The sequence below is a fragment of the Bombyx mori genome, chromosome 12 (genome assembly GCF_030269925.1).
Source record: "Bombyx mori chromosome 12, ASM3026992v2".
NCBI classification, from domain to species: domain Eukaryota; kingdom Metazoa; phylum Arthropoda; class Insecta; order Lepidoptera; family Bombycidae; genus Bombyx; species Bombyx mori.
The window spans coordinates 8575671-8603562 of record NC_085118.1 but is presented as its reverse complement, the minus strand read 5'-3'; the positions used below and the strand labels follow the sequence as shown (position 1 = coordinate 8603562).

Sequence of the window (27892 nt, the reverse complement as noted above, 5' to 3'; positions counted from 1 at the left end):
GCGTCGACCCGACTTCGATCAGCCTTCTTCAGAGTCAGAGTCCATCAAGCTGAGACATGGCACTTTTTGCTATCCCGATACGTCTTCGTATCTCCGGCTCGCGCGATCCAGTATTCGCAACCATGAAGCCCAAGTACCTATATGAATCTTTCCGTTGTTTCAAGATGCAGTGACCCCGTGTGCTCCAGTTTGCTCATGGGGTCTATTACCATCACTTTTGTTTTGGATCGGTTAATTGCAAGACCAAGTTCGAGGCAAATTTTTTCAAGCTTGCTCATGAGAACAGCCATCTCGCTTTCATTAGTCGCGAGGAGAGTGTGTCGTCGGCAACGTATCGGAGGTTGCTCAATTTTGCTCCACCAATTGTAACTCCACCATCCCAGCCTTCACAAGCCCGTCTCATGATATACTCCCCATAGATATTAAAAACGACTGGAGATAATATGCAGCCTTGCCTTACGCCTTTCCTAAATTTAAAGGGAGCAGAGATTGTTTCTTCTACTCTAACAATTCCCTAGTTATTAATTTAACATTAAATTCAATAAATAACATTTATTTAATTTAAGGTTAACTGAAACGTAATCTCTTTAATATTCATAAACAATAAATAAAAGTCATTTTCGATTCAACAAAGTGAAATCTCTAACAACCCAACAAAAACATTGTGACAACCCAGATTTGTCCCTATTCTATCCCTTGTCTTCTGGCCTTGGTCCCTATTCCCCCAATCCATTGTACAGGAAAATATTTTTGCACTGAAGCTATGTCTAATAATCAAACGTAGAATTAAAATGAGTTGAAATGAGTGACACTAAGAAGGCGCTCGATGAGGTAAAATGAGATACCTAGTCTCTCAGTAAATCATAGGAATTGTGAGGTCAATGGATTTTTTGAAAGAACCCGAAAGGGAACGTAGAATTATTTTAATTTATTACCCGACACGTCCGCTTTCACAAAAGCTAAACGGATATTACACCACCATTATTACACCTTTAGATCAGGAACATTATATAAATCAAACAAAAAGAATATTCAACATCTCACACTCTATTAAAAGTATTTTCATAAAAATATTACAGAAAAAATTAAATAAATCGTTTGGGCCGTCCGGCTTCATACTCTTTTAATTAACAGTCAAATCCACATCTGTTTTACGGAAAGTGAGACTTTGTATGGGGAAACCCGAAGAACGAAGCTGTGTGAATCATTTTATTTTGTTCATTTAGTGTTTATTCAGGTTTAAATATGTAGTAACACTAGCTTTTTAATTAAATCTTTAGCATCTGTGTAATAAGAGAAAACCTTTACTCTCTTATTACAATTTAACTAGCTAAAATTAACAGTAAAATTTGCTTTGATTACATTAGGTACATTGACAAATAACGAATAAAACATTGAAAATGACGTTGAATAATAATAAGATTGACAGTGCTTATAAGAAAATGAAACACAGCCGCTGGACGAGATTTCTCGGGTTCTTCCAAATGGTCTCAAAAAACAGCCTTAATTTTATTGTAAGTTTATCTAATTCCGTCTCATCTATTTTCATATAATTTCAGCTCAATTAATTAATGATTTAAAATTTCCTTCACATAAATTTTCGCTCTATAGTATTTCTCATATAACAAAAATTTAAAGCGTAGGCTGTATGGTGTGATACCTTCGTCTTTTCTGTTAGAAAAAGTGACCTACATACTACTTTCAAATTCCAATAGCAAAGTATTTATTTATGTTTCACTACAAACGATCCCTCAAATCCCATAAAATTAAAAATAAATACAATAATGGCACAAGCACAGTTTTCGTTAAGTTGGGATTCATATCAGTCAAGTATTTGCGATGGCTTTAGCACTTTGCAACAGGTAAATTTCCCTGAAAATTTAATGGATTGCATTTGTAGGCAATGTATTGTAGTTTTTTAAAATCTAAGTTTGGTTTTACCTACCAAACGCGATTATTTTTTGATACGAATTGTACCATAAATAAAATTGTTTGATGTGTGTTTTATAAAATTTTCAGAATGGTGAATTTGTCGATATGACTCTTGCTTCTGATGGACGTTTTGTAAAAGTTCATCAAGTGTTACTTGCATTAGCTAGTCCATATTTAAAAGACTTAATAGCTTCAGCACCTTGTCCACATCCTATTATATTTCTTAATGTAAGTATTGTTGAATATTGAATAGTATTTACAACTTGTAAAAGTATCTGCTTTAGTGGTTTCTGAAATAATTATACTTCTTTCTTTTCAAGAAGACTTTCGATTCTCTGAGAAAGGATTCTATAATTAAGTTATCTATGTTATATCGAATATACTATAGAAATTAATATGTCAATTTCAGTTAGCAAACTTAATTTCAGAATGTATCCCACCACACATTATGTTTACTTCTAGAATACATATATACAGGAGAAGTAATTGTCGCAGGTGATTATCTACAACAGTTTATTGAAGCTGCTAAATCACTTCACATAAAAGGCTTACAAAATATTGTGAGTATCTAAGATTGTTTTGTTTAACATTGAAATTATTCAAAATTTCTTATAACACAAGTGTCATAGTATAGAGAATATTACAATACGTTTTATATATTACATAGCCACAACACTAGACATGCCCCACAGTTTCACTAGCGTTTAATTTTCAATTCAAAATGAATGTTGTTTTTTTTACGTATAAAACGTTTTATAACTCTGGTCTGCAAACTATAATTCAATGAGTAGATCGGTTTGTATGTAAGACACAAACCAGTGAATGCACCATTAAATTTGTTAGAATTACCTTGTATTATTGGGTTATGACATTTATCTTGATAAAAAATATAATATGTATTAATTAATGTTATAAACTATGTTCACATTAAATATATAAAAAAATATCTACTAAATCCACACAGCCGTTTCTGTGTTACTAATCAAAATATAAATCCAAAGAATATGTAATAACTCACATTAATATATTTTTATAGATGTACAATTCCTGACAGAAAAACCAAATAAAAAAAATATTTGATAAAATTAACATAGTAATTAAAGAAAATCTGTGGGTTCCAAAATACATGGTAACAATAATTGTATAGTGGATAATATTTTCGGTTTATGTTTTGATGTTTTTAATAGTTTCTTTAGGGCTAGTTGGGCTAGTTGAGTTTCTAATGCACCTGTTGTATTTTAAATAATATTCAAGTTTTTTTTGGTACATTTACCAAGATTAAAATGGAATATTTGTAAATTGAAACAGTAATCTACCAATATTACACTTTTAATTCTGTAACTACCAACACTAGCAAAGTAATATTCAAAGTAAAGAAATCACACGATGTAATTTTTCAGGTTCTGACCAAACAGTTGTTTTGGTTTAAATAATAATACTATTACCATTTCAGTATGAGAATGGTTTCCTTACAAACTAACATTATGATAAAGAATATGATATCTGTGTATAGTATATAACAAGATATATAACAGGACTAAACTCTTGCCTTAAAGAGAACAAAACATTATTCATTATCCAAGCCAAGTGTAAATTCTTGTTGTTTTACTGCTCACCTACCAAACTGCATAGCTGGAATAGCACCTCGAGGCTACCAGCAAAAAGGTAGGGAAAATAGATTAAAAATGTTTTAGTACATGTTTCATATTTTACTCACACGAACTCTGCTAGAACTAGATCAGCTTTAGCTAAGTTGGATATTATATTATCGTTATTCTACAGGTGAGGTGAATTCTTTAAAGTCCAAGTGCAAAATTATTAATGATCTAATTAATAATAGTAGTTAGTGTTAATGATGGTAATTAAGGACAAAATAAAATTATTGTGATTATTTATTTAACTACTGATCTGTTTCCAGGGATTTAAAGGAACCAAAAAGTAGATTGTTACTAAATATGATCAGTAGCAACAGAATATTTAATCTAGTAGTAATAAGTCTTTGATTTCAGGAAGAGTTCTTATAAAATTTGCCCTAATAGAATTACTATGTCAAACTTGATTGAAGTTTTTAATTTGATTGCCAGATTCCAAATGACTTCGAAAATAATGAAGAATTCTATCAGGAACATGATGCAGATGAAACTCCTGATAGAAAAGTTACAAAAGCCTCTTCACATTCAGAAACCATAGACAAAGTAAGCTCCTTGTTTAGTTTTTTAAATTTTCTCGTTGGCCTAGTTCTTTAAATCCATAGTAATCTCTCCCTTTTCAAAGTGGAACGCTAGACTTATAAAGTCATATGCTACATGATATTTTTGATACCTAAAAGCTACATGATAAATTGTCATACAACCTTTCACAGGAGCAAAACTCTTGTTCATCCACCACTGTTAATCCTCATATCATCTGGCTATGAAATGAGCTGATTAACTGAAACGGTGACAGTATTGCTGATGTCCATGAGCGACAGTGACCACTTAACATCAGGTGGGCCGTATGGTAGAATGCTATCATAAGTAATAAAATCAAAGATTGTATAAGGTTTGAATTACATTTTTAACAGGTAACATTGCCCCATATAGAAATACCATCTTTAGCACAGAAAGTGCTTATAAAACACGAAGATTCCAATTTCAGGTACTATATTTTAAAATTATTTCTTTCTAAAGTAACTGTAACTACTAAGTGTTAGACAAAAACGTTCACCTGCAAATCATTGTTCAAACTTTTTTTAACAAACCAACTCATTTTATATAATGATTTTTTTATTTAATTTAATTTTTTTATTTCTTTATTTTTATTTTATAATAATTTTATCACTGGTGGTAGGACCTCTTGGGAGTTCGCACGGTTAGGTACCACCACCCCGCCTATTTCCGCCGTAAAGCAGTAATGCGTTTCGATTCGAAGGGTGGGGTAGCCGTCGTAACTATACTGAGACCTTAGAACTTATATCTCGAGGTGAGTGGCGCATTTACGTTGTAGATGTCTATGGGCTCCAGTAACCACTTAACATCAGGTGGGCTGTAAGCTCGTCCATCCAACTAAGCAATAAATAAAAAAAACAATTTATAATAGACTTTAATTTAAGAAAATAACATCATAAATTGCCCTGAAGAAAATTAAAAGTGAAATGCCTGTAAATTTATTTAATGCGTACACATTAATTACAGTCCAATAAAGGTCAGCTCTGCAGGATCGTTAGTTGTTGGTATTAAAGACGACTTTGATGTCATGGATTATTCAGAAGCTCATAACAGTGATTTCCCACAGGAAGACCATACATCCAAAAAAATTAAAAATAAATTAATAAAATGTGAATGTAAGTAAGAGAATAAAGATGATTGCTAAATTTATAAAAAAAACAAAATGTGTGCAATTCACACGTGGTAGAAGTGAAACCTTCCAAAATTAAAATACAATTATCCTAAACGTCTTAAGTATATGTAAAATTTTGTCATTAGTAAATAATTGTAAGGTAGCGCCCTCTGTGAATTGATATTTTAATTTCACGTATAATCCTAAATTAAAATTCACTACAAGAGCTTTCATACACACGTTAGTATTAAAAAATCTCACAGATGGCGCTGTATTAAATAGTATGTATATTTCTGTCTCATTCTTTGCTGGCTTCATCCTACACATTTTTGTATTTGTGTCTCTTACCTGTCGTTTTTTCCGTTGCATCCGGTTTGAAATCACAACGATTCTAAAGAAGTTTTCAGTTCAAAAAAATACATAAGTAGATTTGTTATGTGTGTTTTGTTGGAAATTACGAAAACTGGAAACGTCGGATAAATAATTAAATGAAAATAATTATTGCGAGACTCAACCGTGAAAGTCATTTAAATTAGATTAAATAATTTGTAAAAATTTGGTGTTTAATAGGCGGGTTTGATTTAAAATATTATTAATGAAACTGTTTTCGAATCTTCATTGAATTTTTGTAAGCAATTAAGTACCGGTTACTTTAAACATGTTAGTGTTTTACTAAAATAAGCATAGCTTATTTCTTTAACCCCATTGTATCTCTAAGTCACTGCGTGCCACCCTACTTCCAATACCGATAAAAAAAATTGCAATCTTGTTACAAATCGATATTACAGTTTAAGTATTACCACAATGGCGTTACTCATCTCGTTGATATTGTCCTCTTAGCGTTATTTAAATCTAAACAGCTTTGTTTATGTTACAGCGGCTTTAAATCTTCAGTATACCGTTTCAATACGAGGGTGTTTGCAAATAATCCTTAATCGTTACATTTACAACTTGAACTCCTCCACGACCAAAAATGGCTTAAAGCGGTGGCGTTGTGTTAACTACAGAGACCAGAAGTGTAGAGCTTTCGTCGTAACCAAAGGAAACATTGTCATAAACAGGTGAATGAATTGTGAGAAAAACATATAATTGATACATTTTATTGCCTACCTAGCTATCTCAAGGGCTTCACCGAACTTGTGGGAGAACTCACGGGGCACAGTGAAAACATTTGCTAGCATTAGCCCCAGTAAAGGTAATCGCTGAATCTATCACCGGATCGGAATCGCCACCCACTGAGAAGATTCGGCGAGAAACTCAGCGGGTTTAATGCACAATGAAAATATGACTACTTCTACTTTTTGTTTGATATTTTTTTCATACGTTCATCGTGACGACCAAGATGGAAATATTTAAATTAAAGCTATTTGTATCTAAATAGATCTATCTATCTAATAAAAAGTATACTTTTTTAAAGTTTAAAAATGTAGCCACATTGAAAATACGTATAATTATAATTAATTCATAAGATTTTGGAGTCCATAACTTTTTTAGTTTTTATTTTTTTATTCGGAAGTTAAAAAAGACTTGTATCGCTTCTCTGATTAAGTAAGAGTCTAAAATATCTTATAATGTTAACATATATTAGACGTTTACAGAAGAACATTAATATAACACTACTCTGACTGGAGGTAAAGCAAATGGGCCCGTATAGGGAGGAACCACCACCATCTACTGTTTGAGGATTAGGACAGCTGTCACACAATTGAGTCTTCAACCTAATGTCTCAATGTCTCTGTCACGCACCCACGTGGTAATTACATAATATCACTGGCTCTGATAATATTTTGCTGCCAGACGGACTATCTTCTGTTTCTCCACCTTACCCCAAAAGAAAATAATTTTTTTTTATTGCTTAGATGTGTGGACGAGCTCACAGCCCACCTAGTGTTAAGTGGTTACTGGAGCCCATAGACATCTACAACGTAAATGCGCCACACACCTTGAGATATAGTTCTAAAGTCTCAGTATTGTCACAACGGCTACCCCGCCCTTCAAACCGAAACGCATTACTGCTTCACGGCACAAATAGGCGGGGCGGTGGTACCTACCCGTGCGGACTCACAAGAGGTCCTAGCACCAGTAATTTTTCTCTTCCATCCTTTTCTATCAGCCGTCAACTCAACACTCACTCCTCTCTCTCATATCGTCATTCACACACTCCATCCATGTCTTCTTCGGTCGACCTCTTCCCCCTCTATCTTGCACTACCATTTCCATAAATCTCCTCTCTATGCATCACATGTTCATACCACGCTAACCGTCCGCTCCTTAATTTGTTGATTACCGGGGCTATTTTCACACTTGCTCTGAAGGGCCAGCTAGACGGGCTATCATCGTCAAGAAATATAAAATAAAAACAGTACTATTACTTCGATAAGATTATTACCTTATTTTTTTATTATTATCTTACTAATTTTATTGCTAGGGCAAATCCGCACAATCACAGTTTCCACGACAAAAAAATTTTGGCTAAAATCGAAAAGAAAGCAGTGTTCTCGGCGATGGACGAAGTTGAGGAATACAAGGAACGTAAGAAATTAAACGAAGAAAAGAGTGAAGATTCCGAAACGACCGTCGAAACCGAACATGTTATGTTGTTAGAGGACGATGAGAAAATTAGTGACAGTTAATAAAAGATAGTTATTGTTGAAATAAAAGTACAAAAAAATCATTTTGTTGTTTATTTAACGAATATCATTAATCAGTTCTGTTAAAACCCCTACAGCTTTTATATTTTCCTAATTAGCACTTTTTATTATTGAATACTATTATTGAATTAGGATTCTGTTGTAATAACAGCAGAAACTAACAGGTAATGTACGAACACAAGCGAAACAGTGTTTTTGTAGGTGAAATGCTTATCTTCTTTCGTGCGTTCTAATCACAGCTAGCTGAGGTAAACTATTGACGCCATTTTAAATGTAAAAAGTTATGCGTCAGAAAAGACTATTTTATGATACGTGATCTGGAAACCCACTGAGTTTCTCGCCGGATCTTCTCAGTGGGTTGTGATTCCGATCCGGTGGTAGATTCAGCGAAGCACTGCTCTTGCTATTGCTAGTGTTAGTAAATTCTCTCAGGTTGTGCCCGAGAGCTCATCTACCCGTCCGGGCGTAGCTGGAATAGGACCTTGCTACCATCACTACCACTGAATAGGTAAGTTAAAAAAATAGTGCTCTAGTTGTCGCGGTCGTTCACACTAATCCCTGCCCACTTGTCCTGGTGAAACTGGAAAGGCCTTCGGGCCACCAGTAATCTTTCAATCATAAAAAAATAAAAAACTATTCCCTGTTTGAAATAGCTTTCTAACTATTAATATTGGTTTTGGCTTCAATAACAGTTCAAATACTTCACAAAAATACAGTACAAAAATATTCAGGTAAACTACAAAAGTCGGCCCTAAATACGTCATTATGGATTCTCCTGATCCATCGAAGTATAGCTCTTGCTAGGGCCAGTGTTAGCAACACTTCCGGTTTGAGAAACTGAAATAACTTTGTTCGGGTAGCTACGATATTCTTTATTTTAAAGCAGATTTATAAAGAATGAGAATATTACTAATAATCTGAATTTGAAATGATAAAACTTCGTTTATATTTGAGTACAGAGTAGAAATAAATTTTTTGAACTGAATTTGCTAAAGATTTATCTGCATTCGTTATAACATGAAAATACTAAAGCGTGTCCAACTAACTAAACAAGATGGCGCCATAGTTAATCCATTTTACTACATTCTAAGGCGTTTAGCTGCCTTTGATTTTATAGGCTTCACATGTACAAATATAAATTATTTTGGAATAACATAGGTACAAGGTGTATGTTATTCCAATTCCAGTTCATACAGGGTGTACGTTATTCCAAAATATTTTTTAAAAGGCTACGAACGATTTTAAAAGATTATTTTTTCAATGCGTTGTCTTGCTTCTGTAATACATCCTATTTATTGCTTTTATGGTGAGTGAACACTTCAAACCTCATTTGTAGAGCGATTTATTATGATGTTCTGTAAACACCATGGAATTGAGTAACTTATAGAACCGGATGGTAAGTGTCAAACATACTTCTGGTGGATCTGTCTTTCCACATTCTATGATGGGACGGTAAAATGGAGATAATGGGATCATCTGAAACAATTTCTAAAAGCACGTTCCGAGGAACGACGGTACAAAAAAGAAAGAACGAATTCCCACAGCAGATCCAGGTTTTCAAACGAAAATTGCGAGCTTGACACGCGACTACTGACCTAAGATCTTGAATAGAGTGAGTTGCAATAACAAAGTGTATACTGGTTTTTGAGATTCTTCTCTATCCTGAGTGAACTTTTGCAACTTTCAAAATTATGTACTATATTCATTATTACTATTAGGGAGGTCGCCGTTTTGGAAAAATATATAGGTCTGGTTTGTGTTTATGTTTGTGTATTTATCTCAGTAAAGTAGGCTATAAAATAGTATTCCGTTCTCTTTTAAATAGGGTGTTATTACATCATTATTTAAAATATAAAAAAAATAATGACTTAACTTAAGTAAACTACGTTTAATTTAAAAAAAATACCGACTTTTCGAATACAGTTTCGTGGTCACGACAGAGGTGTTATTCGTCGACAATGGAATATTGCGATAGCTACAATTTAAGTTTGTATAAAAAAAATAGACATTTACGTTTCCTTACGCTTAGAAAGAACTAACAGTATTTTGAGGTCTAGTTGTAGTATGTCTGCTGGTTCTAGTAGGTACTTCTAGGTCTAGTAGACAAGGCGGTGTCACTGGTGTTCCGCAATACCCCAACGGACCAGAACCAACCTGCGAGGTCGGAACGCGGTAAATCACCAACCGGCTTCACCCCCTTAGGCAGACAGCCTGGACGGTCTGACGAACTGCCGCACCGATACCGTCGTCATTCCAGAGCCTCCGCTTCGCCTCGAAGGCTCCGTCAGTCATACTGTTAAAATGAGCAGCACGTCTGGTTGCAGTATTGACCGCGGTAAACCCCTTACCCCAGCCGGTTTCTGACCTTGGGGAGATCGGACGCTTGGGCGACAGTGCAGGGGAGTCGTTTAGTGCGTAGGGCTCCAAATTCCATCCTTGGGCCCGCTGTTCGCTCCTAACATCTGCGGACCGACCAGTCCCACACGGCGTGCCCATAGGCGCGGCAACCTTGTAGGAGTTTCGACACCCGACCCAAGAAACAAGCTGTTCTAGCTTAAAACATCCTTCACATGCTACAGGCGTTGAGTGTCACAAATACCTTGAGCTCTATGCACAACTAACGACAGATGATCATCACCGGAGTCAGTTATACAATAATGTGAATTTTTTCTACATCATTATTTGTAATACCTAATGATAAATAAATAACAACTTGAATAAATTTAATTAATAAGAGGTAGTCCAAGAAAAGTCCAATTTACATTTTGTGAACTTTATTTTCGTGGAAGTGGTAACAGAAATATTACAGCTGTTATACTATACGATTATTCCGATAATTAAAATAGAGCTCTACACAAAAAAAGAAGGTGCTATCATTGTGAAAACCAATTACAAAATTGGACATAGATACGCTCCAGACCACTTGCAAAATGGCAGAATTCCTTAAACATGACAACAGTTCAGGGTTATTATGACAAACATAAATATTTCTTTTTGTCAATTTCAACTGGACGGCGTGGATCGAAGCTACTCTGCTCACCGTGCTGCTTTGATTTCTGACGTTACTGAACAGTAACAGCAAACTATTTATGAGTTGGCAACATCGAAACTATGGTGTGAATTCTAAAAAGAAACAATTTTGCGGAAACATGGATGGTGCATTGCGATTAACATTTTAATACCAATCACTCGGTTACGTTTTGAAGTCCAAATCCCTCAACGAATTTTGACCAAGCTTAATGGCAAGCAGTTTATCCCCTACTCATCTTTGGAGCTCTCACGGGAAGGACCACCACCCTGCCTATTTCTGCCGTGAAGCAGCAATGCGTTTCGGTTTGCAAGGTGAGGCAACCGTTGTACTACTGTAAAACTGAGAATAGAATTGATGTCTCGAGGATGGGTAGCGACAGTAGCGTTGGCTCCTGTTACCAATTAACACCAGGTGGGCCGAGAGCTCTAAGTAATAAAAAATATGTAACAAGTTCGGTATGACCATGGTTTGAACTCTGGGAATATAGTCTTAACTTTCATTTCACTGCTGAGCAGCACTCTCCACCTACGCGACATAAAATGTAGTTAGTCCACGCGGGCGAAACTGCGCGCCAAAAGCTAGTTTTAACATAAATTATGTTAATAGACTAGATAAGGCGGTGTAGAACGATCGATCTATTTTTGACAAAGCTGTGTTAGCTCTTTGTAACGTCGGACATATTTCAGTAAATATTTTCTGAACGTACATAGACGTAAATGTCTCATTTAAAAATATATTGCGTTAATTATTGGTAAGTTTTATTATTATTAATATTTTGGATGCAGAATCAAACTGTTGGACTCCGTATTGTAAAAGAGTTACCGTTACTCATCGGCATCATTCACGATAGTGCTGCGTTTTCAATCCTAAATTTCAAATGGATTTCTATAACGGCTGTGTATTAATAATAGTAAAGAATTTCAGTTTTTAATTCAAATTCAAGCTTAAGGGAATTAAGTGATTTAAATAACTAGTCAGGCCAACAAGTGTACAGTGAGTGAGTGAGTGTGAAAACACTACACACATTTTCTACCGTATTTTTTGTAATGTTGCAATCCGAATGAAGTTCAGTCAATGCTCAAATCGTCTAGGTGTCTAATGTCTATGAATTTGAGCCTGACTAACGTAATATGGGAATCTGGATTCGATTACCGGTCAGTGTCACGATGCATATATTTCCGGAATCCACAACTGGGAATGATCATAGCATTGAATAATAAAGGAAGTTGCTAATTAAAGGGTGCACGATAAAAACTAAAAATATTGAGTCTTCAGTCTTGTTTAATTTATAGATTTAATCATTTGCGAAATAGCGCAAATGCGTTATGCCAAAAATGTTAAGCACCTATTGAAGTCAGTAGTTATTTTACTATAAACGTTATTTGTAAATGCGACCTTAACGCTCCATTGTACATTTTTTGTTTCATTTATTTTTATTACTTGATGTTGTTTCTTCATAATGGAAATAATTAACAAAGCTAGGCTAGTAATTTGAGTAGGTATTTAGCGATTTTGATAGTTGTCCAACACTACTGCCTGTTTCAATTTTGTACGGTTACCCCTTCACTCTTATTTGATAGATAGGACTACCCCGAAGATAAACTAATATATATATTAAATAAAAATAATACATATCACGTATTCACAGAGTATTGTATGTTTCACGAATAATATTGTGTAATGAAAAACATTCTGGCAGAATAAAAAAAAATCTTACTCTCACGCGTTTCTGCTAAGATCACCATTTGAACACAAGCAATGACAATCATGTAGGTACTATAACATCTTCCACATAAGAACCTTAAAAGCCACGAACCTTCTGCTTAAGATAGTAGTAGATCTTAATTTGCATTATTAATTAAATTGTTGCGCACTGAGTTCAATACCTTTCTTGTTATCGTTGTTTTAAATAGGTCGTGATAAAAATAACCTGATACGTCAATTTAATTGAAATTGAATTAAGTGAAAAATACGTTTTGAAAGTGTATTCTTAGAAAATTAATTGTATGATTCATGAAAAAACGGCCATTCTTTCAGATTTTTTGTTCACAATAAAAATAAAGTAAACTTGAGAAAATAAAATACTTACCTACTGCTTAAATTTTTTTTTCTATTAGTTTTTTCTTTCGTACCATCCATTTTTTTGTATGTATTAGTGGTAGGCAATGGGACTATTTCAGCTTCTTACGGGCACAACTTGAAAGATTTTGTTAACAGTGAGCAAGAGCAGTGCTTCGAAGAATTTACCACCGGATCGGAATCGCGACCCACTGAGAAAATCGGGCTAGAAACTCAGTGGAATGTGCCTATGGGTTAGTTCGCTCGTCGAACTCTTCATCGTAATTGATGAGTTCGATAAGGACGTTTTTTTTCCTACCTATTCTAGTGACCTCGAGGGGTCATACTAGATTCACCGGGCGAGTAGTTGAGCTCACGAGGCTCTAACCTGTGGACGTTGCTACCACTAGCACTAATGACGAGGACGATGACCGGTGCTTGAAGGATCTAAAAGCACCGCGAGTAAATTCGGACGATCCGACAAGACACGTTTCAGACGAGGTCGACGGAATCGACGGCGGCTTTGAATTGCCCCGTCACCTGGGTCGGATATGTATTTAGCAGCGGCTACGATAAGAGGGTTATCGTGTCGCGTCGCTTTGTTGAAGTAATGTTCTGACGCTACCTTAAGATATTTACGTATCTAAATTAAAGTCGTCGTGACGGCCGACATTCCTCACGTACAACGGTGCTTCGGCGGATATCCTGCAGAAACGATGACCTGGAGAGAGACTATGTGCATGCGGGCCGCGTGAGCAAATACTACATTTACATAGGTCATGATACCATGGTTTTTGTAGATAAACAAAAATGGAATACCTTTAACTTCAAGTAATCCGTAATATCGACCGTCGATTTTTATGTAACAATAGATGAACTCATCCAAATTTTTTCTGTGGTAAATACTGCCACGAAAGTGTCGGGAAAAGATCAATAATACACAAAATCTTAGCTATTCATCCAAATTAATTTGATTACCTTCAAAGTATGGTCCCTTAGTAAAGATACAATTACGACAACGAATAATTGAATTATCAAAACATTTTATAACACGTTTTTCGGAATTGAGTTCAGTTCTCGCTACTGTGGCGAGTAGCCATCATAAAAAACGTAAGATAATTGTCAGAGGCCTGAATCTCGCTTACGACATTTTCAAGATAAAGCGCATATATACAAGTTCCAAACAACAACAATCGGACCGTCGGTCTACCGAGCAATATCAGCCGCTCGGTGGAAGATCTTCTCTCTGTCGTTTAAGCCTCCCAAACTACGAATTTGCTTTTTTGCTTCAAGCAAATAAATTGACGACACGACTGTTTACTATTTCAGTAGAAACAAGTCCCTAATCGCGGAGAAGCTTCAGAGCGCAGCCCTAGCCCTAGGACAGTGGTTCCGAAAATGGCGCATAGACATCAACCCAGCGAAAAGTACTGCGGTGCTATTTCAGAGGGGAAGCTCCACACGGATTTCCTCCCGGATTAGGAGGAGGAATCTCACACCCCCGATTACTCTCTTTAGACAGCCCATACCCTGGGCCAGGAAGGTCAAGTACCTGGGCGTTACCCTGGACGCATCGATGACATTCCGCGCGCATATAAAATCAGTCCGTGACCGTGCCGCGTTTATTCTCGGTAGACTCTACCCCATGATCTGTAAGCGGAGTAAAATGTCCCTTCGGAACAAGGTGACACTTTACAAAACTTGCATAAGGCCCGTCATGACTTACGCGAATGTGGTGTTCGCTCACGCGGCCCGCACACACATAGACACCCTCCAATCTCTACAATCCCGCTTTTGCAGGTTAGCCGTCGGAGCTCCGTGGTTCGTGAGGAACGTTGACCTACACGACGACTTAGGCCTCGAATCTATCCAGAAATACATGAAGTCAGCGTCGGAACGGTACTTCGATAAGGCTATGCGTCATGATAATCGCCTTATCGTTGCCGCCGCTGACTACTCCCCGAATCCTGATCACGCAGGAGCCAGTCACCGTCGACGCCCTAGACACGTCCTTACGGATCCATCAGATCCAATAACCTTTGCATTAGACGCCTTCAGCTCTAACACTAGGAGCAGGCTTAGGGACCTCGGTAACCGTACTCGTCGAACTCGACAAAGAGTTCGCCGTGCAACCTAACCCATGAATCAGCTCGCTGAGTTTCTCGCCGGATCTTCTCAGCGGGTCGCGATTCCGATTCGGTAGTAGATTCATTCGCGAAGCAGCTGCTCTTGAGCTGTTAGGTCTCCTTCGGAGGCGCTCGGGTAGCTGTTAGCAAATCCCACCCCTCCTGGCTAAGCCTTTGCTCGCCCACCTGTCCTGGTGAAACTGGAAAGGCCTCCGGGCCACCAGTAATCCCTCAATCATAAAAAAAAAAAAAAAAAAAAAAATTGTCTACAAAAAACTGTATACAATTTTACCCTATCAATAAAAGAAGCTAATTTATACCAATTACCCCGGAGTCAGCAGTTTCTACTATAACTCTTTTATTTTGTAGATTTCAAAACATTTGTTGTGAAGATGTTGAAATTTTTATGGTCTGTATTAATTATAATAGTCACGAGTGTGGAGACGGTTCCAGTGAAGAATCAATATGAATGTTATTTGAAAAAACCGGCAGTTCAAAGATTTAGGGAATACCTACAGATAGATACAAGTAAAGAAGAAAACTTAAGTACGTAAAAAATATTTCATATTTCGATTAGGTTTGGGTGTTTCTCTTGCTAATGATTAAATTACAACAAGAGTATTTTATATTGCTGTGACAGGCAAACAAGCCAAAGGCGTAGTAGATGGTAAGTAATTACCATCGGTCATTGACATACAATGCCAGCCATCTAATAAAGAAATCGCTGACTACTGCGAATTATTTTAAAGTTAGTTTGTAGAAGAACTCGTAGCGTTTGGAGAAAAACGTAAAAAAGCTTAGAATCGCACTGTCGGTCAACGTAGCGGTACCAGGTGGTTGGTATAAACAGCGCTTTCTAGCGGATGGTTTTTTTTTTTATTGCTTAGATGGGTGGACGAGCTCACAGCCCACCTGGTGTTAAGTGGTTACTGGAGCCCATAGACAACTACAATGTAAATGCGCCACCCACCTTGAGATATAAGTTCTAAGGTCTCAGTATAGTTACAACGGCTGCCCCACCCTTCAAGCCGAAACGCATTACTGCTTCACGGCAGAAATAGGGGTGGTGGTACCTACCCGTGCGGACTCATAAGAGGTCCTACCACCGGTGAAAAAATGTGTAATTCTAACCCGATGGTAAATCCTATCTTACATTGTTTGAAATATGCATGTGTCATGTTACACATAATGTTATGTATACAATGTATGTGAGTATATTAAATTGTATTGGCAGTGGAATGACGATAATTTTTTCGTGAAAGTGATATTGTTGCATAAGTTTTATGTATTTGCACAAGACTATATTTTTTTTATCAAGTAATTTAACATTGTTGGTAAGTTACCTAAAATATGAACATTGTGCTCAGTTTATACAAATGTAGGAGCTGTGTACACGTGTACATACAAGCCTCCATAATAATTAGATTTACTTTGTATCCATTTATTTTTAAAGATGGAACAGTTGTTTCGAATACTTCGCGATTCTATTGTATTTTAGGCAATGCTGATGAGTAAGCAATGTAAAATTTTAGGGTTGCCAAACAAAAGTAATTTAAATTTAAAAGAAAGCATGTACCAAGTTTTTTTTTTATCATAATGTAAAACGAGTTCATGGTCTATGTTTTTTGTTTTGTTATAATTTTCAATTTTATTGTATAGACGGGTTAACCAGCTCACAGCCCAGTTGATTACGGGAGCCGATAGGTATCATGTTACGAATGTGTCTTCCCACTTTGAACCACAATATTGAAGTCTCAATTGTAATGAAAAACGGCTATCCTAACCTAAACCTGTAGACATCATGGATTTCTTGGCTAAAATAAACAAGACGCTTATAGTACGCCCTACGATTAGTACCTACCTAATTGCCAGCTTATCATGATGCGCTGCTTTACTACTCAGAGAGCGCTGCTGCCGATTTTCAAGTGAAATCACTAGATGCTTTTTACAAAAATTACGCTAAGGAATGGGGTGATTCTACTCTGAAGTCCAATCGTCTGTTAAATTGTACCCTGATAAAGTCGCATAGCTATATACGAGTACACCCGGCGAGTTATCCATTAGGTCACGTCTTAATTTTTTGAGTTTCCTATTTGTTTTAATATTTTACTATAATTTGATATTTATATAAAAATAAAGATGTCAACAATTTGAATACATACTTTTAGAGTATGCCATCGAATTTTGGAAACGGCAAGCATTGGAAGCAAATCTTCCCTTTAATGTTTATAATCGACCTAATGGAAAACCTGTTGTCGTAATTACCGTTGAAGGAAGAGATCCGACGCTACCGGCCATCATGCTAAACTCTCACATGGACGTTGTGCCTGTTGAAGCGGTAAGAAACTTGAAATCAAATATTATTTTCACGAAAATTCGTCATAAAAATTTCATCGCTCCTACCGCCTAACTTTTAACTATAATACCAAACAGTGTATTCTATTTGTTACTATGGTACAGAATTCGAGGAATCGCATAGATCGTGCATCAATAATGCACGCATCATTAATGACCATTAGTACATTGTGCACCAAGGGAGAAAAGTTGGACATTTCCTCCCGCGTGTAAAATTGCAAACACGCCGGAGGAAATGTCCAACTTTTCTCCCGCGGTGCACATACTATTTTTTCTCCTACCAGGCCGAAAGTTCGTGGAGTACTGAGCCGGGGTCTAAGGACGAAGCCCTGGCCGGGGGTACGGGGGGATGGAGCACCCCCGTGCTCATAAAAAAAACAATTTAACTGTTTTTTTTATTTTTAAATAAACTACTACTAATTGAATAAGAGCTGTCTGATGAACTCATCTTTTATTAATACTTACTTCACTATGAAATTTTATTACCTTTTGTTTATTTCACTTTTACACTAACACAATATTACAAATTACCGGAGCACAACAATAGCGGAGAATTTTAGGTGCGTGAGAGCAGACGTAGACACTAACGCGCATGTGACCTTGTACCCGGGGAGATAAAGTTACACTTTCTTCCCTGTACAGCGGGAGAAAAAGTTACACTTTCTTCCCTGTACAGCGGGACGAAAACCGAACTTTCGGCGTAGGTAGGAGAAAAAATATGTTTGTCAAAAATTTTTCTTTTTGTGGTTTATGCCATGTATCCCATGGGGAGTGTTCGGAAGGTTTCTTTAGAAAAAATCCATCATCTTTATTGACAATCTCACAAGCCTCCACGGAGCAAAGTTCGGCCTTGCTATCTGGAATCGGTGCGCTCTTTGTCATTGCGGTTCAAGAGTCTTATAATGTGCTACTTTTTAGTCAATAGTCTTGCCCCATAACAACCGAGCCGAGAATGAACTTCCCTACACACTATTTCCTTTAACTTACGACATATCCCTCTGGAAACGAAGTTCAAACGAAGTTCAGTTTTTTTTCTTGTCTTGATGGGTGGACGAGCTCACAGCCCACCTGGTGTTAAGTGGTTACTGGAGCCCATAGACACCTACAACGTAAATGCGCCACCCACCTTGAGATATAAGTTTTAAAGTCTTAGTAGAGTTACAACGGCTGCCACCCAATTCAACGAAAGTCAGCGATTTCACTATTCCGATGGTATTGCATCCCTAATCGACTGTAACAACTAAACTTAAACGGCCGTCTGGTGTAGTGGTGACATGGTCACTACACAAGGGGCTCGCGGGTTCGAATCCCGCCAAGGGAAGATATTTGTATGGTAAATATAAATGTCTTTTCCAGGGTTATGGATGTATATTAAACATATGTATGTGTATAATAAAAAAAAATACATTTATTTCCGTTATCTGGTACCTGTAACACAAGTTCCTTACGAACTTATCACGGGAGCAGTTAACGTGGTAAGGTAAAAAAAAAAAAACTTTAGGTGGACTGAATGATCGTAAAGACGTACACAGATTTAAAAACAAACTAATTGCAAATTTAATGATGATAAAAGAGTAGTATATGGATGTAAATGAGAAGACAACGTTTCAATACATTACAGTAGGTAGGTCTACTGTTGAAACTAATATCATTCGTAAAATAGAACTCAATTATAAATATGTATAGTGTTTTATTTCTAGAAACACGATAAATATAGTAACTTAGATGTGTTGTTATCACTCGACATTGACAAAAACAAAGCAAGTTTAAATTATAATAATAACCGTAGATTTACTATGGTGTTTTCATGCTTGTATGTTTTGTGTCAACAGTTCTAAGAGATACAGCGCGCGTCATCGCTGTGTTAAGAAATATTCTATTGTTCGGCTAATACCGAGTGTGAAACTAATAAAATTTCGGAAAAGTATATCGACGCTTGAAAGGCAAACGTGATTAAGCGACAATAACTGCTTTGTACATAAATGATAGGCAATAACCATATTCGAGGCGCAAAAAAAATATATTTCTAGGTCTATTAAAATAATTTCAATCCTACAGCTAGATTCGTTAAAATAGAATTTTTTCAGGTATTTCAACTTTAAATTAGTCTACTGTAAAGTTCACGCATTGTCGCTTAGTCACGTTTGCCTTTCAAGCGTCGATATGTATTATTATAATATGTATTATAAGTATATCGAATATCATTATACTTCCAATATTTAAAAAACAAAAAAAAGTACAATAATTTCAAGAGAATCTAATCGAGAACAGATGTTATTAAGATTTCTCACAATTTAGTTTTTCTGAGTAGTAATAGTAGTAAAAAAGACAAATATTTTTACAATAGAAAATGTTTTTTTTTAAATTCAAGTATTAATGATGGACAATATATTTTTCCGAATTATATTATTAGCACATTGTTATATACCTACAAGAGATTTTGTACATATACATATTAACATAAAATGCTACTCGATTTATGATTTTGGGCTGACTTCCGAGATTCGCCGTAAACTCAATAAGAAGTTTATAATTGAAATCTATAAAGAGTCCTTTATTTTCATTTAGTCTGAATGGTCGCACCCGCCCTTCGCTGCAGTTATGGATGAAAATGGCGACATATTCGCGCGAGGAGCTCAGGATACAAAGGATGTTGGGATACAATATATGGAAGCTGTTAAGAGACTTATTCGTGATAACGTAACGTTGCTGCGCACTATATATCTTACGTTCATGCCCGGTAATTGATGTATATACAATACTTATATACCATAATACGATACTTATTTAATTAGGATTTTCTTTATGTGTTAGAGTATAAGGAATGGTTCTCAAATTTCCTGACGCAATAGAAAATATTAACGAAAAAAAAAACTATATTGTACGCTGCTCGCAATAATTTTTAAGTTTTTAGAAACCAGTTGATAAGAAAGGGTTCAGGGTCATGTACAATGCGCGGTGGAGAGTCAGCTTTCATTAACTTAGACTGCATTTTTCGTTAAAGTATTTCAGCCCTATTGTCTTGAGTATGGTTTTCTAACATCTTGTATACAAATTGTAGCGGTAGCTATAATAGAACAGAAGATTTTCGATAGATGCCTGTCATTTTCAAGAAAAGTTTGCTGATACATCAATTCTGAATAATATCATTTGAACCGTATGTCTACCAAGCAATATCAGTCGCTTGGTGGAAGATCTTCCCATTTGTCGATCTTAACTAATCACCACATCAAAAATAAATAACAGATTCAGAGGAAGATGATCATTGTTACTGGGTGATGAAAATATAATAATAATCGACCCTTGCGTTCGTTAATATCATTGTGCATTTCTTACTTGAAAATATTTCAAAATTTCAGATGAGGAAACTGGTGGGTACAAGGGCATGAAAATGTTTGTAGACACCGCAGAGTTTCAATCTTTAAACATCGGTTTCGCACTAGACGAGGGATTATCATCTACAGACGATACATTGTTTGCAACTTACACAGATCGGAGACCATGGCGTAAGTGATAAAATAGTATATAATACAAAAAAATATATGAATAAAATACTACATTTTCTACTATTACATTGCATTTCCACTATCTACATTTTCATAAGTTTAAAACTAAATTCGCCGTATTTAAGCTGCTTTTTAATTATCAAAGGTGGATGCTGATGAAAAGGGAAATTCTGGCGATTAGAAAAAAACGTTATTCAAGACAACAATATCTTATTTAGGAATTCATTCATTCCTCATCATTTATCGAATCTTCTTTAAATGGAAAGTTCTGAATATTGCGCAACGAATCTTGCGAACGTTAACGTTAGTTTTATTCAAAAGCATATTTTGTGGTGTTTGATATTTTCAGAAATCCAGTTTACTGTTCACGGTGTGGGTGGGCATGGTTATAGTATGCCAGAGAATACCGCAATGGAAAAGGTACCGCCACTATTGCAATTTAATTCAAATAATTATTATCGTATTTGTATCGTGACAGCAATTTTTCGCCACTAGTAAAATCTGCACCGTGCTGGTATCATTGTCAAAATATAATCCTCGTTTGCATTAGTTCCCAATAAGAACGTCGAAAAGAGCAAGTCTCCTGGATGAGATCTAAAACCACATACTAAACTTTCAAGACTCACACCTCAAATTTTAATTTTAGCCCATATTATATGTAGAGACATGAACAACTACATACTGAATGCTAAATATTTTTCACAAAAATACTGACCCGACGGTCCATAAGAACGTTGTTTATTTACAATAATATATAACGAAGACAATTTTGCTCAAATTGGTTCATCTTTTGTTTTGATGTGACCCTTTAAGTTTCTACTCGCGTTTTTTTTTAATTGCTTACTGGTATTAAGTAGTTACTGGAGCCCATAGACACTTACAACGTAAATGCGCCACCCACCTTGAGATATAAGTTCTAAGGCCTCAGTATAGTTACAACGGCTGCCTCATCCTTCAAATCGAAACGCATTACTACTTCACGGCAGAAATAGGCAGGGTGGTGGTACCCACCCGTGCGGGCTCACAAGAGGTTCTACCACCAGTCAAAATCTATGGATCGACTCACATACATACTGCCTGCTTGGGCTACTGCTTGCCCCGGATATCTTTTGAGAGAATCATTATCAAAGTGGAATAGAGTTTTCCTTTAGTTATATTATTATGCAATCGAGACTTCGACATGCGAGAGGCATTCAAAATCAAAACATCGTATTTTAAGGTGGTTCATATGTAAAACAATGGAACGGCTTAGTGTAATTTTGTAATTAAACGAGTCATGTTACATAATATTTCATTGCTTAATACGCAGGTGTATAATTTAATTGACATAATAAGCAAGTATCGAGATACCCAAAGAAATTTATTGGAATCCTTAAATAGCCCCGATGAAGGAAGATACACCAGTGTCAATATAAACATAATTCGTGTAAGTAGTATCCAAAACTGATATAGCTATAAGAATTGAAAATGATTGAAAACTGATCGTGTGTTGCAGACAATTAAGTAAGACTTGCAAATAGTGTTTTTACAATACTAAAAAATATAGCATTTCAGGAATTCTGCTTTCGTCTAAACATCAATTAAGCACCCGAGATCGCATCACGTCTTACGAGTACCATAAAAATACACTAATAGTACAAACATTTAGAAAATATAATTGTTTTAATCACTGTGGGTAGGTAAATCGAATACGTCGTGCCTTTTTTTTAGCTTAGATGAATGGACGAGCTCACAGTCCACCTGGTGTTAATAATAATGAATTAACTTATGTATGATGAAGGGGCTGGTTCGATGGTGTTTTTAAAATGATAACATCGACAATAGTCACTCGTATTTATAGTAGAGTAGTGGGGTAGCTTAGTGATGAATTCTCTTGAATACCGTCTTAAACAGTTGTTTAGGTACATACGTACCATTAAGGAAACAGTTGACTTTTACCTTCTTTTTTTTTTCCGGGCCGGGGCCGAATCTCCTACGAGGTCCCCGCGCCTAGGGGGCGCGCGGGGTATGTGGCACTCAACAATCTGCAAGGTGTTGGGAGCAGACCGCGGGCCCAAGGAATTTTAGGGCCCACCCACTAAACGACTCCCCTGCACTCTTACACACGACGTCCGATCTCCGTCCGGGGTCCAAACCCCGGTCAGAGTAGGGGGGTTCCCGCGTCTACACTACAACCAGACACGCGCCATCCCGAGGACGCCCGACCTACGGGTCGTCGAGGCGATAGTCGACGACCAATGACGTCGGTCTCCGCGGTATGGCGGCCCTACCAGGCCGCCTGGGCGATGCCGCTGGTGTTCCGGGATACCCCGCTGGGCCAGAACCAGCCTGCCGGGTCGGAACGCGATACACCGCCGACCGGGTTGCTCTTCCACAGTATGTTCGGCGACGACAGCGACGACGAAAATGCGGACCGCATCGCAGTCCGCAGCCGCCGACGCGTCGTCCCGTCCTCCTGGTGCCAGTTTTAAGTTAACTAAATTGTCACGTTGCGCTGACATATATTTTACCTTCTGCTTTAAAACTTAGAAATAACAGTTCTTGTAAAGTTACACCAAGCTAAACTGACCTTCATGAAACATGAAAACATCTGTCACAAAACATGAGACAGACGGAAAACAAAACGAATTGTCATACATATCGAATAGATCTGATGACGTGTAATTCTTCAAACGAGTTTTGATGAGAATTTTCAGCAGTAGCAAAGTCAGAACCTTGGTTGTACCTCGGACTTTGATGACGTCCATGAGCGTCAATGACCTGAGTGGTCATTGACGCTTTACATGTGTTTAGAGATACAAATTTTAGAGTAATTATTTTTCCCAATTGCTTTCCAGGGTGGATACGCCACGAATGTTATACCAACGAATTTTACAATAACTATTGATATGAGGTTATCAACGGATGCAAAAATTTCGGATGTTCAAAATATGGTAATTTGAAACATTAAAATTTACAGGTATAAGAAAAAAAAGAAAGAAAAAGATTAATACATATGAAAATAATTTCCTTAGACGAGATAATTTCTAAGTTTAACTGAATCCCTAACCTACATTATTACATTCCTGATCATTTCCAATCAGAAAGTCTAATATTTCATCTAATATGAAAGTGGACAGTGAAAGTGTCCAATTTATGGCAAAAAAATAATTAAATGTAGTCACGTTATGTTGTGGTCATATAACGTGGACTTTACAGTCATCGAATCACTCATCTGAAACTGGACACTTTCCACTCTTTTCTGTATTTATGGAGTTAAAGAGATATGGAATTAGTAAATGCGACGCGAAATGTGTTCACAGGGTTGTCGTTTTGAATTTTCTGAAATGAAAATATACAATGTTTTCTATGAATTCATTTACTCTAGAACCATTTGAACATTTAGGATTGTAAAGTATCAGAAACATATGTATTATTGTACAATTCTCCGGTAATCTGCACGCAAACTTTTTACTAAAAGGCAGGCACTTAGGGTGGATGACGATCATGATACTAATCCCTGTAATCTTAATGCACTATGCCTACGGAATACTGACAATGGGCTTGTCATCAGATACAACAATATAATCAAGAATAACGTACAATCCTCCGTAAGAATATTATTTAAGTTAGATCGTTTAAATTCTTAGGTAAATACCTGGATGGAAAAAGCAGGCAATGATACTGAATTGAGTTTTATTCGGCGTGAAGACTTTTCAGGGGAGACTGATGTAGATGATTCAAATCCATTTTGGGTAGCTTTACGAACTGCTGTGACTAGTATGTGAGTATTTCATTGCATAATTTAAAAAATGCATTTCAAATTAATATTATGCGAATGTTTTTGCATTTTACGCTAATGTAGTTGTTGGATAAAAGTCTATGAGATACCAACTCGCGGATACCTCAAGCAATTGCGCTTTAATTTGCGGTCGGTCTAAACAAGACCATGTATTTTACAGTTGTTCCACATAGTGTTTTTTTAACAACAAGAACAAATACCAATTACTCTAGTACATGAAATTATTCTATATCTTGATGATCTAGTAGATGTAGCCCTAAACACGTCATTACGGAACCTTCCGGTCCATTAACGGTGCTTTTAGGTACCTCAAGCACCGGTAGCCGTCCTCGGCGAACCCGTCGCTTGCGACAAAAGGCTCGACGAGTAAACTAACCCATAGACACACTGAGTTTCTTGCCGGATCTTCTCAGTGGGTCGTGTTTTCGATCCGGTGGTAGATTCTGCGAAGCACTGCTCTTGCTAGGGCCAGTGTTGGCAACACTCCGGTTTGAGCCCCGTGAGCTCACCTACAGCCTTAAGAGGCTATCAGCATAAGTAAGAAAAAAAGTTATGTAGTTGTTGAAATAAGGTGATTATCGTCGAATTAGAAACATTGGCCGAACACTAAATTAATCTTAAAGTAGTCGATTACGAAAGCTTGTAAACAGCTTATTGGACAGAATGTGCTATAAGAAATTACAGTTTGACATTTTTATTTACATAATTTAAACAATACTATTTTTTAAATTTGATGAAATTAGTAAATATTTCGATGTCAAATTCCAAATTTAATTATCCTGTCTAAGTATAAGATAAGAAGACTAAGGTCAGATAAACATTACGCATTCAACAGACTCGGGTTAAATTTTGATGACCCGGAAACGCTAGCCTATTATCTAACAAAGACTACTAACCCAGACCTTGTGATTTCACTAATCAACAAAGCGATCGATGTAACATAACAAGACTATCTATTTCAGGGGTTACAATGTCAAGCCGGTTGTTTGTTTGGCCACGTCTGATATGCTTGTGTTACGGAACAGAGGCGTACAAGCCCTCGGATTCGCCCCGAAGATCCGCACCGTTTCAAGACTTCACGCTAAAAACGAATACCAGAACGTCGTGGTATTTTTGAACGGCATCGATATCTATTACGAAGTAATTAAAAGTATTGCCAATGTTCCCGCTTAGTATTAGATTTTTGTTTACTGTCATTATTTTTTTGTGTGCATGAATGATCTTGACTTTTTGTTGTATACTACAAGGTCTACAAGATAAGACTTATAATAAAACTGAATGTTGGCCACGGCTTTGCCCGCGTGGTCTGGGAAAAATGCGAGTGTAGTTTCTAGTGGGTAGGAGTTTTTTTTTTTATATAAGGTAACATAATATATCAGTGTCCTGACCTAATAATATCAGTTTAACAAAAAAATTCTGTTGCTTCGTTTTGATATGAAAGAAGACAAACATATACGTTTTTTACATTCCATTACATTTGTAATATTACTATGGATTTGCAATATCAGTAAGAATAAATGATTTGTCATATTTGAAATATATTTGTTATAATACCCAATAAAAAACAGAAATATGGATCGCATCGTCTAATTAGATTCTTACAATCGGCTGCTTTGAATCACTTTCCTTAATATTTTGAAATTCCCTTAGCTCATATTCAAACGGTTTATTCAAATGAGTTGGTATATAGGAATTCATTGTATTAAATGAAATGGATGTAAATCGTATTTTACTCTTGAACAAACATTCCGTCGAGCTAAAACGGCTTGATACAAGTAAAGCGGAACTGATTTAATTCGTTGGTAATATCATACGGTTGAGCATTCTTATCTATATCAAAATACTAGCGACCCGCCCTCGCTTCGCTTCGGAAACATTAAAACACACATGAAACCAAAAAAAAAAAAAAGTAGCCTATGTTCATCAGGGACAATGTCGGCTTCTAATGGAAAAAGAATTTTTCAAATCGGTCCAGTAGTTTCGGAGCCTATTCGAAACAAACAAACAAACAAATCTTTCCTCTTTATAATATTAGTATAGATCAATGTGTAAAACAAATTGATAGTTATAGGTTAAATTTCTTAAAATACCGTTTCAGATGTTTGTTTTAAATGTAGATATATGTGTATTACTTAAGGTAAGCGAACACCGGCATTATGAACGTGCATAAGTAGTTAGTTTGATTATCACAGTTGTAAAGTGTAAAATCCAATAAAATAATGAGGATATGTAGTATGAAAGTTGGAAACGGAAAGCATGGGTAAGGGTAACATTAGACAACCTTGATCTGGGATTTGTTCTGATTTATTGAGCACATATACACGAAATAAGAATACGAAGACTCCGAATTTCCGATGTCTTTGACAAAGATATTAATTCCATCGTATAATCAACCCCCATCTAACCCCCGATTCCTTGGTTAAGTGGTCAGCGTCACTAATCTCTTGACCTACGAGTCTTTCGAACATTCTATCATTTACTGGTAGTAGAAGGTCTTGTGAGTCCGCACGGGTAGGCACCACCACCCTGCCTATTTCTGCCGTGATGCAGTAATGCGTATCGGATTGAAGGGCAGGACGACAGTCGTGTACTGTTGAAAGTGAGACCCTTACAACACTGAAGGTGGGTGGCTGCATTTATGTTGTAGATTTCTATGGGCTCCGGTAACTACTTGTTTTTTTTTTTTTATGATTGAAGGATTACTGGTGGCCCGGAGGCCTTTCCAGTTTCACCAGGACAGGTGGGCGAGAACTTGTGGGATATTTAACGACAAAGGGAAGATCTGCCACCGAGTGGGTGATATTGCTCGGGAGACCGACGGTCCGAATATTGTCGTTCGGAACTTGTATATATGCAAGCTTATGTTGAAAATGTCGTAAGCGCGTTTCAGGCATCTGTCAAATATCTTGCGTTGTATGATGACTACCCCCACACCGCTTACACCAGGTGGTCCGTGAGCTCGTCCACCCATTTAAGCAATAAACAAAAAAAAAATCCTATAAACACATACCATTTTTTTTTCATTCTTTATTAGAGCCATACACCTATTAGGTTAAGTCGGCTATAACATACCTACCATTATTATTGTATTTAAATTTGATATAATTTTTGAAAATAAAGTTTTTTTGTCACTA

The 27892-nt window shown here is 36.5% G+C and overlaps 1 protein-coding gene across 1 annotated transcript; it reads left to right on the top strand.

Annotated features, from left to right (window-relative positions):
• Positions 1–1665: 1665 nt before the first annotated feature.
• LOC101746807 (uncharacterized) lies at positions 1666–27892 on the top strand. Its single transcript, XM_038014427.2, has 18 exons — positions 1666–1862; positions 2020–2160; positions 2361–2492; positions 4017–4127; positions 4496–4569; positions 5106–5254; positions 6128–6311; positions 7679–7880; positions 10104–10236; positions 15486–15662; positions 17285–17454; positions 20040–20211; positions 20831–20977; positions 21327–21397; positions 22287–22403; positions 23815–23910; positions 24607–24740; positions 25721–27892. The coding sequence occupies exons 1-18, from the start codon at positions 1785–1787 to the stop codon at positions 25929–25931; spliced, it is 2499 nt and encodes an 832-aa protein (XP_037870355.1). The 5' UTR covers positions 1666–1784; the 3' UTR covers positions 25932–27892.

Excerpts from the sequence above, each read along its gene's own strand:
- LOC101746807 (XM_038014427.2), top strand. The coding sequence starts at position 1,785 with ATGGCACAAGCACAGTTTTCGTTAAGTTGGGATTCATATCAGTCAAGT. Across the intron at positions 6,312-7,678 it reads GGAAACATTGTCATAAACAG|GGCAAATCCGCACAATCACA; the intron begins GTGAATGAATTG and ends TTTTATTGCTAG. Across the intron at positions 20,978-21,326 it reads CACAGATCGGAGACCATGGC|AAATCCAGTTTACTGTTCAC; the intron begins GTAAGTGATAAA and ends TGATATTTTCAG.